The sequence below is a fragment of the Coenobita brevimanus genome, chromosome 66 (assembly GCF_032717465.1).
Source record: "Coenobita brevimanus isolate Jiangsu-jjx chromosome 66, ASM3271746v2, whole genome shotgun sequence".
NCBI classification, from domain to species: domain Eukaryota; kingdom Metazoa; phylum Arthropoda; class Malacostraca; order Decapoda; family Coenobitidae; genus Coenobita; species Coenobita brevimanus.
In genome coordinates this window covers 21411073-21428705 of record NC_137019.1, presented here as the reverse complement: position 1 = coordinate 21428705, position 17633 = coordinate 21411073, and the positions used below count along the sequence as shown (strand labels likewise).

At 42.2% G+C, this 17633-nt stretch overlaps 1 protein-coding gene across 1 annotated transcript in view; it reads left to right on the top strand.

Annotated features, from left to right (window-relative positions):
• The window catches only part of LOC145405306 (1-acyl-sn-glycerol-3-phosphate acyltransferase delta-like), a 122163-nt gene extending 110021 nt beyond the window's left edge, over positions 1 to 12142 (top strand). Inside the window, exons 5-6 of the mRNA XM_080276727.1 lie at positions 3115 to 3310; positions 11975 to 12142. Coding sequence (XP_080132853.1) covers positions 3115 to 3310; positions 11975 to 12142 — 364 coding nt within the window. The remainder of the gene's footprint in view (positions 1 to 3114; positions 3311 to 11974) is intronic.
• The last annotated feature ends 5491 nt before the right edge of the window (positions 12143 to 17633 follow it).

The window sequence follows — 17633 nt, the reverse complement described above, 5'->3', positions numbered from 1 at the left end:
ATGGGAGATTATCTGATAGGAAGGCAGATGAGAACAGCTATAAGAGACAAGGTTTCACAATGGAGAAATGTGACAGTACTCAATTTTGTTCCAGCTGATGATCAACTTTCGTGAATGTGGCACCTGCGCACTCCTGCCGCGTGATTGGTTGGTTTCAGTTTCATATCTTGGAGTATCATATTTACAAAAAAAAACATTGTACCTTATACCTTATATTCTGATACTCATAAATGCATTATCATTGTACTATACAAACAAACATGAAACGAGTATGTATCTGTGCTTCACCCAAACAGACAATGAATTTCAAGAAGTTGAGTTTGAACTGAAGTATTGTTGTAAAAGGTACAAAGTTGTTGCACCTCCCTATATTTTTTAAAAATAAAAGCATTTGGCTGGGTAATTGCAAACAGAAGGTATCTTAATACAGTACTTAGGCACTTGTTACGTTAGACAAAAGTACCATTCTAAGTACATTAGCAGTTTTGTCAGTGGTAAAGTGGTGGAAGTGGGGAGGCGAATGGAACAGTCATTACAGAGAGATGGCCAGGCAGGAAAAACAAGTTGTCTTGTCTCGCAAGATGTCAGACTTTATTATGGATCACACCTACTCCATTGCTTCGATACCTCTACTCCAGTGTGTGTGTGTGTGTGTGTGTGTGTGTGTGTGTGTGTGTGTGTGTGTGTGTGTGTGTGTGTGTGTGTGTGTGGCATATTTGTTCTCTCCTCCTTGCACTTTGTTTGCCTAACATGCGATGCACACTGATTTCTCCACGAACATTCACTGCACGACATATGTATATATATGTGGTTGTGTGGTGTATTTGTTGTCTCTGATCCTTGTGCTTGGTTTGCGCTAAGTCAGTCAATGCACGCAATATTACTCGGTGAACACCAGTGCACTATTTCATATGTATATTTCACACTAAACCATATGCAATATAGCACTGTCTGAGATTGATACAATACCTTTTCACTGAAGTCTGTGGCTGTGTGGCATATGTGTTGTCTCTGATCCTTGTGCTAAGTCAGTCAGTGCACGCAATATTTCTCGGTGAACAGTCACTGCACTATTTTATATGTATATTTCACACTAAGCCACGTGCAATATAAAACAATATCACAATGATTCCATCCCAGCCTCCTCTATTATTCCCTTCCTGACTCTATGGCATACGTGACTACTGTTCCCTTTGTGACTGTGGCATATCTCTATGGCGTACATAATGCCTGCTATGGTATCAGTTATTTCACTAATCCAGACACTATATGCTTCACAAATTGGCTTCACTATAAAGGCAAAATACTCACATCATTTACAGGCAGGGTGACACAGAGTGGAAACCCCGCTATAACAAACTAGACTCCTGCCTCTAGGCCTAACGGCTGATAATGGGCCCCAGTGCTTTATAGACAATATATCTATGTTCCATAGACATAATCACTTCACAGTATAGTCAGAAACACTGTACAATCACAATATTTCAATAATGGCGGGACAACTGATACAGTGCTACCCTTCAGCCCGTCAGGTTGGGAGGTACTGAGGTTTACTGCTGCACATTGTCTCATCAGAGCAGTCACAGTATTGCCAAGTATTTACTTTGGAGGTGAGACTGGCATGCTAGAACGCACCAAAATTTGACGCAAATTAGCCGAAAACTCCCCCCCCCCCCGCTTTTTCACGCGATTCACGTCAGTGTGCGTTTATGAGAAAAAAAAAACATGGAACATGATTCGCGTCAACGTGCCCGTGAGGGTTAATAATTTCAACAGCTTTGTTCTGAATTTTGTCTTTATTTTAGTGCAACCTCTCCACATCCATTGATATGATGTTTGCATGTATAATTTTAACATTTTTATTTTGTTTTTTATGTACTGGTATTAGAGGTAGACTGCGAGATAATACTGATTTTGTGTGTGCAGCATGCTGCAGAGAGCAGATGGAGATTGTCAGGTGTGAAAGGATTGATCTTGTTGGTGAGTCACTTGAGTGTGTGGAAGAGTTTTGTTATTTGGGAGATCTGTTATGTGCTGGAGGTGGGGCTGGAACTGGCTCTGTGGCTAGGATGAGAAGTGGGTGGAAGAAGTTCAGGGAGCTGTTGCCTCTCCTGACATTGAGAGGACTCTTCCTGCTTGCTAAGGGGTCTTTGTATGTAGCATATGTTAGGAGTGTAATACTGTATGGGTGTGAGACCTAGGCAGTACAGGAAGAGGATATTCGCAGGCTCAAACGTACAGAAATGATGGTGATTAGGTGGATGTGCAGTGCATCCCAGTATGCAAGGTCTAGGGTGGCTGGATTTACAATGGAAGAGTTGAGAGGTAGGATGGGACTGGAATGTATTGGTGTTGTGATGAGGAAAGGTAGATTGAGATGGTTTGGGCATGTGGAGAGGACGGGGGATGATAATTAGGTGCAGAAAATGAGAAGCTTTAATATTGGGGATAGGGTTGTGGGGGGAGAAAGATGTGGGACGAGGTCTTTAAGTGTGACCTCAGGGTTAAGGGATTGAACAGGGAGGCCACCATAGATCGAGCAGCATGGAGAGCCGCCAGTAGGTGACCAAGGCTGACACATGCAAGTGTGTTGGAGCCTTCAGAAATGAAACAAAACGAAACATGAGGAAGATGTTATGTCCATCACCAATCTGTAGTTAAGTTTGATTTTATTCATGTGTCGTTTCTCATTTCTTTGGGAATCCATTTTCAAATAACTCGGCTCTGTTGCCAGTTTATCACAGCATGTTGGTCAGAGGTTCAGCTTTGTGACCTTTTGCCCAAGAAGGATGCCGTTGGCAAGATTGCCATCCACTAGTTGTTGGGGAGGAACCTGGTATCACTGAAGGTTGCTGTCATGTACTGGCACTAATATAACTGGGTGGCTCTGCTGCTGAGTTGTACAAATGTCCCTCAGCTTCCTCTCTGTCTCCGGAAAGGAGGATGGTGGATTGCTAGAGATGGGCAGCTTCATTCACCAGACAACTGGGCTGACATTCAGATGAGCCTGGGACCATGACAGGTATACCAGCGTTACTCATAAAATTACAGCATCCCAAAGTAATGTACCCTTATGAAACCTTGACTTTTATTTTTATTTTATACCCAACATAGGAAAGAAGGTGAGGCCCCCACCATGCAGAATATGCTGAGGGGGCGCAAGGTTATGGGTGAGGCATACGTCCGTCGCATAAAGATTGATGACATTCCTGTTGATGATGATGGTTCTGCAGAATATCTTCAAGAACTGTACAGATCCAAGGTACTGGATGATGGAAGAGACACTCAGTTTCAGTTTCATAATCATCATGTATTCAGATATTGTTTCCTCCAGTTACAATGTTCTATTTATAATAGTAGTAACTCATATTTTCTTGGAGAAATGAATGAATAGATTGTGAATGCCAGCTTGGCTGTGTCTGACATGGATGGACAGCTTTGCTTTACACATTCTAGTTGTTTGATTAATTTTGAAAGGCTTTATCATTTTGTTTTGTTTCATTTTTGAAGGCTTCAACATGCTTGCATGTGTCAGCCTTGGTCACCTGATGGTGGATCTCCATGCTGCTCAAGCTTTAGCAGCCTCCTTATCCAGTCCCTTATTCCTGAGGTCACATGCAGTGATCTCATCCCAAGCCTTTTTCAGTCTACCTCTTGCAATCCTACCCTCAACAGTAACACTTCTCACTTTGTGCACCCAAATATCATCCTCCATCCTCTCCACATGACCAAACCACCACAATCTACCTCTCTTCATCATAACACCAATACACTCCAGTCCCATCCTACCCCTCAACTCTTCCATTGTAAACCTAGCCTCCCCAGCCCTCGCACTCAGGGACACACTGCACATCCATCTAATCATTGTCATTTCTGTACTATTTAAGCCCATGAATATCCTCTTCCGTTATTGCTCAGGTCTCATTACCATATAGCATTACATTCATAACACATGCCACATACAAAGATGTCTCAGCATGGAGGGAGAGCCTTCTCAGTTTCAGGAGAGGCAACAACTCCCTGAACTTCTTTCAACCACACCTCACTCTAGTCCAGCCCCACCTTCAGCACATAACATGTCTCCCAAGTAACAAAACTCTTCCACACACTCAAGAGACTCACCAGGAAGTTCAGTCCTTTGATGTCTGGCAGTCTCCACATGCTTTCCCTGATACACTGTGCACATGAAATCAGCGTTATCTCATAGTCTACCTGTAATACTACTACATCTCTTATGCACCCACTTATCACAAACACTGCACAAGATGGAATTACCTCCCAAGCCCGTGTGGCAAATCACACATGTCCACTCTCACTCTTCTCTGACAGTATTGCCACCAACCCTAGATACCATGGCATCACTATTGTTTTATCTTTGTTTACGCTTAAGTCCTTGTGCCCCATACCATCGTTCCACTTCTTAAATCTTTCCTCCACCTCCCATTCATTCTCTGCAATCAACACCAAATTATTAGCATACAACATCTCCCATGGGAGTCAATTTCTGAAGTCACATGAGAGGGCTTCAAGTACCATGATAAACAACAAGGGGCTGACCTGGAGTGGTGGTGTCTTCATCGTGGGTGTACTCCCCAGAGGAGGAGGACAGCATGGGGGCCAAATCATCACAACCCCCCCATCCCCCCACGGGGCCCGAGAACCTGGGAGTGGCTTCAGTTGCCAGGGCAGGTACCACATCTTTCAGCACAACACATACAACGACATTGTTTTTTCTACACCGAGAAATGACCCATTTCTCGAAGACTTCTAGCTGGTGACATTGAGAGCAGTCTAAGACCCATCAACAAATACACATGTCCAGCATGCTCAAAACCTATCACTTCAAGCCAGCTGGCAAAGGGTTCAGTTCAGTGCAGTTCCTGCAAGACTGGACCCATCACACCAGCACAACACTTGCATCCAGAGAATATTACAGTAAACTCTCACATTCGGCAAGTTTTTATTTGGTGAATTCACTTTTGACGATGGGATGGGATGGTACACAACACTCTAATTTGGCGACAGAAATCTCTCATTTGGCGACTTGTTTATAATAAAAATACACTGTAACTATATTCTATAATTTTATCCCAATTAATTTCAATTTTTTTTTATTAATCTGAATTAATATCAACAAAACCTAGTTTGTATTGCAAAATTCGTCTCGTCTTCTTGACAACGAACAAGTAGATAAACCCACGCAGACTCCCAAGCAACTGACAATGACGAAACTCTCGCATATTGAGTGACTGTTCCCGTCTCCAAGAAGAAGTAGAGACTGTTGTAGCCAGTGAGAGTGATTGTGTTCAGCTGGTACAGAAAGTGAATGAAATATCTTCCTTCTTCTTGAAGGAATACAAGAAGAAAATAAATGAACAACAGCAAGCGCTCATCACTCGTTGCCTGGGCTGACAACAGAGTGAAAATACTGCACCAGCTGAAGCTTCGCTCTCCAGTGATCCTGGCCCAGTTGATGACAACATAGACACTGCAAGCATTTCAGATGACTTTGATTTTGAAGGATATGGCTCAGATGAAGATCGACGGGAGGGAGGGAAAACAGAAGCTACAGGGAGTGAGGCGTCAGGGCCCGTATTAGCAGTGATTCTCAAAATGTTCCTTAATTCATTACTTAGCTTGTCGTCTTCACTTAGCTGAAAGAGCTTAAGAATATTTCACAGAGGACTTAAGTCATATTCCCAGCTATGGTTAACCCCTACTCCGCGGGCATGTTTACCGATGTTTTGCGTGTGCCGCGGGGTTATTCGGGCTCCGACAGACTCTCAAAAAATATTTGCCAAAAATCAGTTATTAGTCCTAGAATATTAAAATTATGTATGCTTATGGCACATACCTTCAGCTTTCTCCTGGAATGTTTGTTGAGCCTTCGTCAGTTACCGTAGGACTTGTGGAGACCTCTGAAGTTGGGTAACGAAGTCTCCACTTTACACTTCCCGACAACCCGTAATATGATTACCACAGCCAGATATTAACACTATAAACACTACTCTATGATTTTCAAGTAGTTTGGGATCCATACTCCAAAAAAAAAAAAACACTGTGAAAGCAATGAAAATTATGAGCGCGTCTGACTGCCGCACTTGCGCTAGTTCGCTCTTGATACTCTGTCATTTATTATTCATAAAACCCCTCACACTTTATATTTCTATTACTATATAACACTTATATATATCTGCAGTCTTTATCCATAAGTTTCCTTCATTAGTATTAGTTTATTGTCACTGTAGGGATTCAATTTCTTTCAGTAAAATACGAAGCATTCACTTTCTCGTCCTGTATACTGGCATTGAGAGTGAATGTCACTTTCATCTTCACTCTTATAACTCATAGTATTCAGACATGCTATAGTGAAACTTTCACTTTCATTACTCCTAGGGTATATACTCGTATTCTTATACTACTACTCATTTACATTTCTATTTACGTTCTCTATTTTATTTACGTTATTTACATTTCTATTTTATTTACACTGTGTTATGCACTGTCACTTGAAGTAACTTATAAAACTATTTTCCATTGTTCACGTATATTTACATTCATTACTTTCACTTGCTGTTTACACATTATTTACAATTCCACTTGCACTGTTTTACTCAATAGAAAGATCGTAGTCACTCTTTTATCAATTGTCAGCCCTTTACCTCTTTCCACACGAGGTTTAGTAGGGGGTAAAGGTCAGAGGGCCCTCTGCATGGGGGTGAAAAAAGGCCCTGAAGTCAGCAAGAGGATGAGCCGTACCTCCTCTTCGGAAGATGATAGAGAACTGATAAAGGAGGGCCGGCCCGGGTTGAGGCCTACTTAGGGGGTTATTTAGTACTACCAACGTAGCTCTTGAAACAGCTATGTATTTCACTGAAATGATTGGCAGGAAATCTAGACAATACATTATAAATTTGGTAGTTCCAGGTGAATGTAAATATCACTTAGGATTCTCCCTTCCCTCCTTACATGTATATTATTACGAAAATAGATTATATGGCATATTTCAAGGGGAAAAAAACAGCGAAAATTAGCGAACGAGTGCACGTGAGGTGTTGTCAGGTGATAATTAGCCAATTCCAGGTGTATGGCACTCTCACTTACCTTATTTCTTTCTTGTATATATTATTTGGTATAAGAATAGGGCATAGGGCTTATTTCAATGGATGAAATCAGTGAAAAATTCCAGGGAAGATTTACTTAGCGTAGCACGGCCGGGCAGGCGAGAGGATAGTGTAATGGAGGGGGGGTAGGGAGGGGAGTCAAGAACGGGGAGAAATGGCTAAATTGTCAACAATGGATGGGAGTACAGATGAGATTAGGAGTACTGACTAGTGTTGGACATTGGCAGTACTGATAGATGATACAAGCCCCCACTTGGAAGCCCGGGTGAATTCAAAATAACACAGAATCACAAAAGCGACGCCCCGCGGTATGATCCCTTGCTCCCAAGTGTCACTAAAGTGACGCCCCGCGGTTAAGGGGTTAAGTGAAATCTTGTGACAAATTACCCAAGTATGAAACACCTCACATAGCAAAATTTACAATATGAAATTTTATGGTTTAAAAGCAATAACAACCATAATACATAAGGAAAATATTAATAAAATTTAAGTTTTTTATTCTACCAACTCTTCTGTGATGAAATGTAATAAAATTTTATTTTCATCAATTATCTGTTTTCCAATATCGAAAAAGGCGCAGACAAATCCTCAATGCCCTGTATGTAAACAGTCACTCCAGCTAAGGCATCCACCTACCATACACCACTTGTACATTAAGCCCAGTATTTTATTTTCTTATGTGAGCTTTTCTGTTTTATATTATTCCTTTGCTAAAATAAATTGAATCATGTTATGTGTGTTTATCACATGATTTCCACCCATCCATCCATCATCCAGTCCTACACTGTCCCATGAGGAGCCTAGGAGCCCAGGGCTAGGCATTTGGTCCCGACATTTTAGATTATAGTGACCAGCCTCACTCATCCCTGAGTGGCATTCCGTGAGCAGTAAACCCCAACCATCCCTTGGATATAAACCTTCACCAGCTCAATCTGATTGGAGTGCAGTAATTACCCACTAAACCACCAGGCGCCAAAATCTGGTTATATGGTTACCACCCAGTGTAGTAAATGGTTTCCTGGGGTACAGGAAACCATTTGGCTTGTCACTCAGTGTAGAGTCACCCACAGGCAGAAGGAAGAGGAAAGAATGAAGGAAAGAAGGACAGAAGAGGGAGTGTAAAGTTACCCGTAGGCAGAAGGACAAGGAAAGAATGAAGGAAAGGATGACAGAAGAGCATGGAAGGAAAGAAGGATGGAGGAGAGGAAAGGGCAGACACTCGACAGCACCACTACATCGAGTGAGTGGATGGTGAGCGCCCCCACCTACCCAGTAATGTTATAATACACTGTAGGTGGAAAATCAGTCCAGTCATGCATTCCCAGAACCAGTTTATTTTTTTCCAATTAGTTATTCAGTTCTGATTTGGCGAATTCCAGTTTGACGAAGTTTTTTTCACACCTATTACTCGCCAAATGTGAGAGTTCACTGTACACAAACACCTGGACCTGCTCCTTATGGTCCTTCCCCCCACCTACTAATCCTCCCACCAACCTCACTACTACTTCCTCCACACCTTCTCAGCCAAACCCACCAATCCTTCCCACACCATCCAATCTCCCAACCCCTCCCATTCCACTTCAGTCTAATTCACCCCAACCCTTATCTCCATCACAACCTTCTCCTACCCCTTACCCTCCACCCACACCCCCACCTCCCTCCATGCTGCAGCACCCAACACACATCGTACACACAACATAAACATTCTTCAGATAAACATAAATGGCATTAGCACCAAATAACAAGAACTCACACAATTCATCAAACAACAAAACATACACGTTGCCATCCCATAAGAAACAAAACTACGCAGAATACAAAAAACTCCTACACTTCATAATTTCACCACCATCAGACAAGAGAGGGCCGTCGACGGTGGCGGTGCATTCATTACCCTGATATGCCAATCCATCAACCTTTCAGATACTAGTGCACACCTAAACTCACTTCTCCTCCCGCATGATGCCACAGCAGAAATACAGTCAATTAAAATATGCGCTGGTAACAAATCACACATAACAATCGCCATTACATACATTCCCTCCCAGTCATCCTCCACAGTACCACACAATTACTCTCCTCAAATACACCACATCACTAACATACACATCATCATCCTGGGTGGTGATTTCAACGCCAAGGCAACCTGGCATGTCAACAACCCTGACACAGACATCCATCACAAATATCAGCACCACTGTGCACACTTTCAATACAGTTACTCAGAATGCAGACAAAAGACACATCCCGAGAGGCAACAGAAAGAGGCACAACCCCAACTTCATACCAGAAATTCAAGGTCTCATCAGTCAACACGACACACTACGACACTCCCCAACACCCCATACACAAGACACCATACAACAAATACAAGAACTCAACACTCAAATAAACAATAAATAAACAGAAGAGCAAACACTAAATTGGAATAATTATCTCCAAACACTTGATCACAAAACAAACACCAGCAAACTCCACAAAACACTAAACAGCTTCACACTGTCCAACAGCAACACAACACAATCACACACTGCCATCACAACAACAGACACTATACCCTCAAACAAACAATGTGCACTCTCATCAATCACTTTTCACATGTCAGCCATCTAAACCCCCATTGCGACGATCGATGTGTCATCCGACGCAAGAGACATTTCCCCACAGACCCAGACTCAGCACCTTTCACTTACAACCAGACGAAGCACATCATTAGCAGCCATAAGCACTCATCTGCTTGTGGACCAGACAACATAAGTAACATTCACCTTAAACACCTTGAACCACAAGGCATACAAGCACTCACCAACATATCAAACTACAGCTACTCACAGAACATAATACCCAACATCTGGAAGCATGGCACCATCATCACTATCCCCATGTGCAACAAAGACTCCACGTTACCTTCCTCACACAGTCCCATCACACTTCTCTGCACTTCGTCCAAAGTCACTGAACAACTGGTATTACAATTAGTTACACCTCGCATCTCCCTAGCCTCATCACAACATCATTTTAGGCCACTACACTCCACAGACACTCTTCTTACAGACCTTGCACAGAGAGTTTTTGATGGCATGAATTCAGCTAGGCCACCACACAGAACACTCCTAGTCACACTAGACTTTAACAAAGCTTTTGATGCCATCCCCTGCAACAATCTCACAAACAAAATATTCAACACAAACATGCAAAATAACACAAAAAGATCACTGCAAACTATTTAGCAGGCAGATGTGCACATGTAACATTTGCCGGTCAGTCATCGAGCATCAGAAACTTCACAAACGGCATCCCCCAAGGATCTGGTTTGTCCCCTACATTATTTAACCTATACATGCATGACATACCCACACCCCACATACCACAAATACACATTGCTTCCTATGCAGACAACATAACACTTATATGTACATACCAAAATGCAAACACAGCCACACACCACCTCCAACATTACCTTAACACACTACACGAATAGTTCACCACAAACAGGCTCAAAATAGCCCCAGCCAAATCTACAGTGACCCTTCTCACAAACCGGACAGCAGAACACAGTCACATTCCACACCTCACCATAAACAAGACTCCCATAACACACACACACACACACACACACACACACACACACACACAATTCTTGGTGTAACATACAATACATCAGTGTCATTTAAACAACACATCACAAACATTAAAGATAAATTAACACGAGACTCAACACCATAAGGTCACTTGCCCATACAACATTTGGACACAAGAAAGTAAACACCACCACAGTATACAAACAACATATATACGTTCAGTGATGAATTATGCAAGCCCTGCTAGGGCTTCTAACCTCACTAAAACACACTACAACACTCTCCAGACCATACAGAACAAGGCCCTAAAAATAATCACAGGCTGCACAGCTACTACACCCACAGACCACCTGCACCAAGAAACCAAAGTCCTCAAAGTCAAGGATCATCTAGACATGAGAGGCACACAAATTCTCACCTCAGACTCCACAAACCCACACCATATACTACACTACATGGCAGCACATCCTCACACACTAGGGAACATCAAAACAACACCCAGCACATGATATCACACACAAATACTGTCATCTCTTCCCCCTCGCTTGCCTCAAACCAGCTTCCAGAAGCATAACCATACTCAGATCACTCACCGCTCCATTCAGTCACTTAAAGACAACACACAACTGCATGCATGGCCTCCTGATATCCACCCTTCTGAATTTCTCTCTCTTAAGGACAGGGTCCACCTGGCCAGGCTGAAATGTGGGCATCATCCAGCCCTCTTGAGTTATCAGAAGAGGCTGGATGACTCCGTCGCTGATGCCTGTCCAGGATGCAACACAGCACCCCATACTATTAAGCATTTTATGGAAGACATTACACACAATCACCTGCACCAACAACACAACATACATGCCTTGAGAGCGCTGTGGGAAAGCCCGGTCACGGCCGTCGCCTTCCTTAGGGACTCAGGGCTGTTCGGCCAGACTGCTTCGGGAACAACTACTACTACTGTGACTTTTAACAACAGTCCCTCCCGGCAGTCATTCTGGCTGAACCTCCCCTATACCAGACTTCTTGAACACATCCCACATCCACCCACCTCCTACACAGTGCCTTAATTACTTTCCTTGCTCTACCCCTCAAACTTCCCACATTCCATGACACCACTCTAATCCTCTTTGGTGATATAGTTTCCTCAGGCGTTCTTTGAATTTCTTTTTTTTTCTTTGTCGTTAATAGAAAATAAATAATGGGAAGAGACATACTACAGGCCCCACCCACTCACAGTGTCCCAGGTCCAGGCATGGGATCCAAGACCCATAGCCCACCAACTGTGACCAGTGGCTGTGGCAGTGGCTTCAGGTCACCCTGCCGGGACAGCTACAGGAACACCCTCCAAGTGCGCATGTACATGTTAACCTTGTTCACTTGGTGATGCTTCAATACTACATGATCCTTGGCACAATCTCTGTCGAGTCCCATGATTCTTAGGCAATTTTGTAGGACCTCATCTTAATTCTTATGTGGTCTGCCTCCTGATACACTGACCTCCAGATTCACACGCTTATATCTATTCACACAATTTGTATTTCCCATACTCTTCACATGTTCAGACCTCCTCAGTCTCCCCCAATGTATCACATCACCAATGCCTTCAGTTTCCAGCCAGTGCCTCAGCTGCTCATATACAATTCTGCCATTTGCATCCTTGTCCTTTAGAAAAGCACCACAGATGCATATAGCCATCGTCATTGCTCTACACTTATATTTACGCATGTCCTCCTCCTTTACTGCCTAAGCTTCACTAACATAGAGCAGTATACTTCTCGTGTATGGAGCATACGATTTTCCCCTGAGAAGGAAAGTCCCGTCTATATGATGAGAGGTAACATTTTCCTAAACTTTGGTCCACTGTTAACCCTAGCTGTGGACCAGCTTCAGCTTACCTCTTCTTCCTCCCCCAGGCATCCCTCTTGATAACAGAATTTTTAACAGTGCTCCAGAAGTCATCTGTCAAGTCTGTCCAGACACATCTAACATTATCTCTTTGTTCACTGCCACACGCAGCACACACAAAGCCGTTCATATCCTGCCGTCGATATCTGACACCACAGTACCTCTATTTTTACCCATTTGATACAAATATTACATAAGCTTTAATTGCTTCAAACTCCCTTTTGACACAAGGCACATGGCCACACCTGCCACCATAGTGCCACCAGTCACTCTAGTGATCATCATTTAACCACACTTACTTTCAGTCACTTTGAGTGCATTCCATCTCTCACTGTCCTAAATCTCTATGGCCCTTCTTTCATTCTCTAGCAGTCAGCATCATCATCAGTGTACCCAGGCTTCCAAGAGATGTCAGTTCTAAAGTCCGTTGAGAGTGCCTCAAGCTCTATACTGTAGTAGCAGGAAAGGTGTAAGGACAGATCCATGGTGCATTAAAACATAACAAAGAATCTATCTCTCAGGCCACCATTCATTATTTCTTGAGTATTTGCTCTGTCTTATACAGTCATAATCATTTTGACAGTACATTCTTCAAAAACAACTTATTGCCCACCTTACCATATCCCCTGGTTACACTTGAACCTGGGACAGTGTCCGTGTGAAGTGGAGGTCTGGCTACATTTTCTGATGTTCATGCATCAGTTACTTTGCCATTCAACAAATATTTGATGCCTCCCTTCATTCACGTCAGTGCCACCAACAAACATGTGATTCTGTCAAGGTTGTCAAGTGTACCTCTGTTACATGTTGATACTGTCCCAGTTTCATATGTTATCCACAGTTCATATTCAGGAGGAACTTTTGTTCTCATATGTAGCCTTGATATCCTCACTTCTGACCACTGCCCTACCCTGCCTTCACCATTCTTCACACACACATCAATAATATCCTTGTTTTCACCCATTATCCGTATAGCTATTCTAAACACGTTATTCCTGTCATCAGCATGACAGGCCTTCTTATATAATTGACTGATTTGAAGTAATTTGCTCTTAAGATCTAGAAGATTTTGGCACCATATTTTGGTGTACAGTCACCATTTTCACTTTTATGATTATTACCATCCCATATGAAACAATGATAGATGTTCGATCACCATTTTCACTTATATAAACGCAATGATCACCGACAAAGTCTCAATACAGTAATCCTTGTAAGAACCGGACACCCAATTTCTAGACATTTTGGGCCTGGGCCTTTGGAACCCCAAATTGGCCAAAACCCGGGGGGGGGGGGGGGGTCCTACCCAAAATTTGAAATTGCCGCACGGTGCTGAACAGCTGTGTTTACACACAGCCCCTTCACCCTTTCCTTCCTCCCCCTTCCCCAGTTACCACCTAAATACCATTGTGAGTAGATGCTCATCACAATGGATGTTGCACATGCTCATTTTTGTGAATAAACAGTGAATAAGCTGCAATACCTCACTACTAGAATTTACAAAAGAAATTAGAACTTAGAATGCAAAGGATTAAGTGTGGAGTGCAAACTGGCGGTTGAAACTGGCATGGTGCAATTAACCCTCTTGCGCACACATAAGTTTGATAAGGTTTACGGAAAACGATTTTATTCAACCGGCTGCCTTGCCAGCCTGCGTGCACGCCGCTGAAAACACGTATTCTCGCCTTGTTTTCACCACCCAATTTATTGCCATGAAACTTACATCATCTTATTCGTCGGTTTGTTCTAGCCGATAAGCACAAAGAAAAAATAAATAATTAAAAAACAAAAACACGAATAAAAGTACATTAGGCCAACTTGAATAAACATTTCGGAACGTCAGTCTCACTTCCCAACATCACAGTTCGAATGTTTTCCATCATACAGAGAAGTGTTATTAGAAGTTTTGATAGAGAATTTCATCAGCTTTCTAATGAGCTTTGTCTGGTTGTGATACAGTTTTTAGTTTTCGAGAAAATAGCCAAAAACTGAAAGCCATAAAAAAAAAAAAAAACATTTTTGTTCAGGGAGCTCTACCACAATGCTTTTCTCTCACACCTTATGTTTTTATTCCATAATATTGTGTAGAATTTCATGAGCTTTCTCATGGTACCAGCTGATTTTTGATACACCTCATGGTTTCTGAGTAAATTGCAAAAAACTACTGGGTACTCACGGTCATGCTGCAAATTTGTCATGCGCACACAACAACCATTATACAGTATTCCTGCCTACGTAACAACGACTTTTTACCAGAGATATTACATTATTATGTCCTGTACATACGTAGAAGTAACTGATCTTTATCATGGTTCTTACAGGAAATCGATATGTTCAATAGCTTTTGAGTAATTGGATGACAAAGTTAGAATACTCCTCTGAGCCTTCCTAGTTTTACCACAAGTGAGAAAAAAACACTCGCTTTCCCTGCCTTTAATTTTAAAATATGCTCCCAGAGGCTTATATTTTGGTAATGAACATACGTATAATTCACTGATCTTTATCATGGTTCTTACAGGATATCGATTCATCCAATAGTTTTCGAGTAATTGAATGACAAAGTTAGAATACTCCCCTGGGCGCTACCTACTTTTACTGCAAGCGAAAAAAAAAAACATGCTTTGTTCCCCTGCCTTTACTTGCAAAATATGTTCCCAAGGACTTATGTTTTGGTAATGAACATATTCATAATTCACTGATCTTTATCACGGTTCTTACAGGAAATCGATACGTCCAATAGTTTTCGAGTAACAGGACGACAAAGTTAGATTACTCCTCTGAGTGCTGCCTAATTTTACCGCAAGTGAGAAAAAAAACACTCTCCTCCTGTCTTTACCTAATGACTATGCTCCCAAAGCCTTTTCTCTCTCTCTCTCTCTCTTTTTTTTTTTTTTTTGTACAGACAGTAAAATCTCCAAGGGTTGTTTTTATAGTGCTATAATCTACTTGACATGACCACAACCCTTTTTCCTAGTTACTGATAATGAAGCTGTACTTTCTGTCATATGTGTAATATGTAGAAGAAAATGATTATTTGTGTGAAAAATATCGGGGTATTAACCCTTTAACCGCGGGCATTGTTTTGCCCCGACTGGCCTCTCCCGCGGGGGTTCCAGCCAAAATGTAAACAAACTTTAAACCTTTATAACTCTGCACAGAATAAATCTAGAGCAAAAAATAAGGTACCATTAGAAAGTACTAACCTTCGGCTTTGCAATGATGTAGGTTTCATGATTTCCTTGAGTATCACTGGATGGGCAGTGCCGTTAGAAGTGAGCAATCTAAAATCACTATTTTTCGCTCTCACACCATTACCAAATGCCAACCTCATTCTGATAATAATACTATAAACATATATGAACACTGCACATACGATAAACACCCACTCTGTGTTCACTGAGGCAGGTAAAAGGCACTGTAATTGCCCGCACTTCACTGCCACATCAGTGGTGTTGTAATCACTATTTTTCGCCCACACACCATTACCAAATGCCAACCTCATTCTGATAATAATCCTATAAATATATATGAACACTGCACATACGATAAACACCCATTCTGTGTTCACTGAGGCAGGTAAAAGGCACTGTAATTGCCCACACTTCACTGCCACATCAGCGATGTTGTAATCACTGTTTTTCGCTCACACACCATTACCAAATGCCAACCTCATTCCGATAATAATACTATAAACATAAATGAACACTGCACATACAATAAACACCCACTTTGTGTTCACTGAGGCAGGTAAAAGGCACTGTAATTGCCCGCACTTCACTGCCACATCAGCGGTGTTGTCACTCACACAGTTGGACAGATACTGATGCGTGTTGGTCAGGGGTGGGGTGGGGGGCCGGGGGGGTGGGAGGTGGGGGCCCAGGGGGTGGGAGGAGGGAGGTGGGGGTTGGCTGGAGTGAAAGAACTTAGTAGCTACTCTCCCTTGAAACAATTGGCGCATGGAAAAAACGCGCGGTATTCAAAATATTCACAAACATTCGTGAATGACACCTGCAGTTTGGTCCAGTTTTTGCAATGTCATTCTGGGATGACACCCGCGGTTAAAGGGTTAATATAGGTCAATATACAGTACATATCAACAAAATTTGAAAAACTCACTTCCTCCAGGGGACCTTGTGGGATTTGAAGATGAGGGGTTATGTAGTTGTGAGTGTGTCTGTAGGTGTGCAATTGTGTGTGTGTGTGTGTGTGTGTGTGTGTGTGTGTGTGTGTGTATTTACCTATTTGTATTTACCTATTTGTAGTATACAGGAATTGAGCAATGCTCGTGTTGTCCTGTCTCCATATCCACATTTATCAAGTCTACCTTTACACACATGAATGGTTTTCTCATGCACCACCTCTTTGTCTAAGTCGTTCCAAATATTTAAGTATTTACCTAATGTACCTAATTGTGATATACACGGAATGTACTATGCTCGTGGGTTTCCGTCGCTGTTTCTCAATAAGTCGAATTTAACTTTAAACTTGTTTAAGTTTTTAGACTGGACGAGCTCTTTGTCCAGGCTATTCCATAAGTCTATACTTCTGTAAGGAAAGCTATATTTCTTGATATCTTTCAAGCAGCTTGACTTTTTCAATTTCATTCCATGTCCTCTTGTTGCTCTCTTATCCCATGCAAACAGATCTTCTTTGTCAATTTTATCTACTCCCACCATGGTCCTGAACACCGCAATCATGTCTCCCCTCTTTCTCCTTTCCTCTAACGAAGGCAAATCCAGTTTTTCCAGCCTCTCTCTGTATGACAGGTCTGTCAGACTGGGGACCATCTTGGTTGCTGTTCTTTGTATTCTCTCAATCTTGTTTATATCTTTCTTTTTGTGTGGGGACCACACTACCGCTGCATATTCTAACCTGGGGCGGATCATGGCCACTATCAATTTTTTCATCATTTCCTCATCCATATAATGAAATGCTACTCTTATGTTAGTCAAGAGCTTATAAGTCTCTCCAACTATCTTGTTAATGTGCTTTTCTGGTGACAAACTATCTTGGACCAGCACTCCCA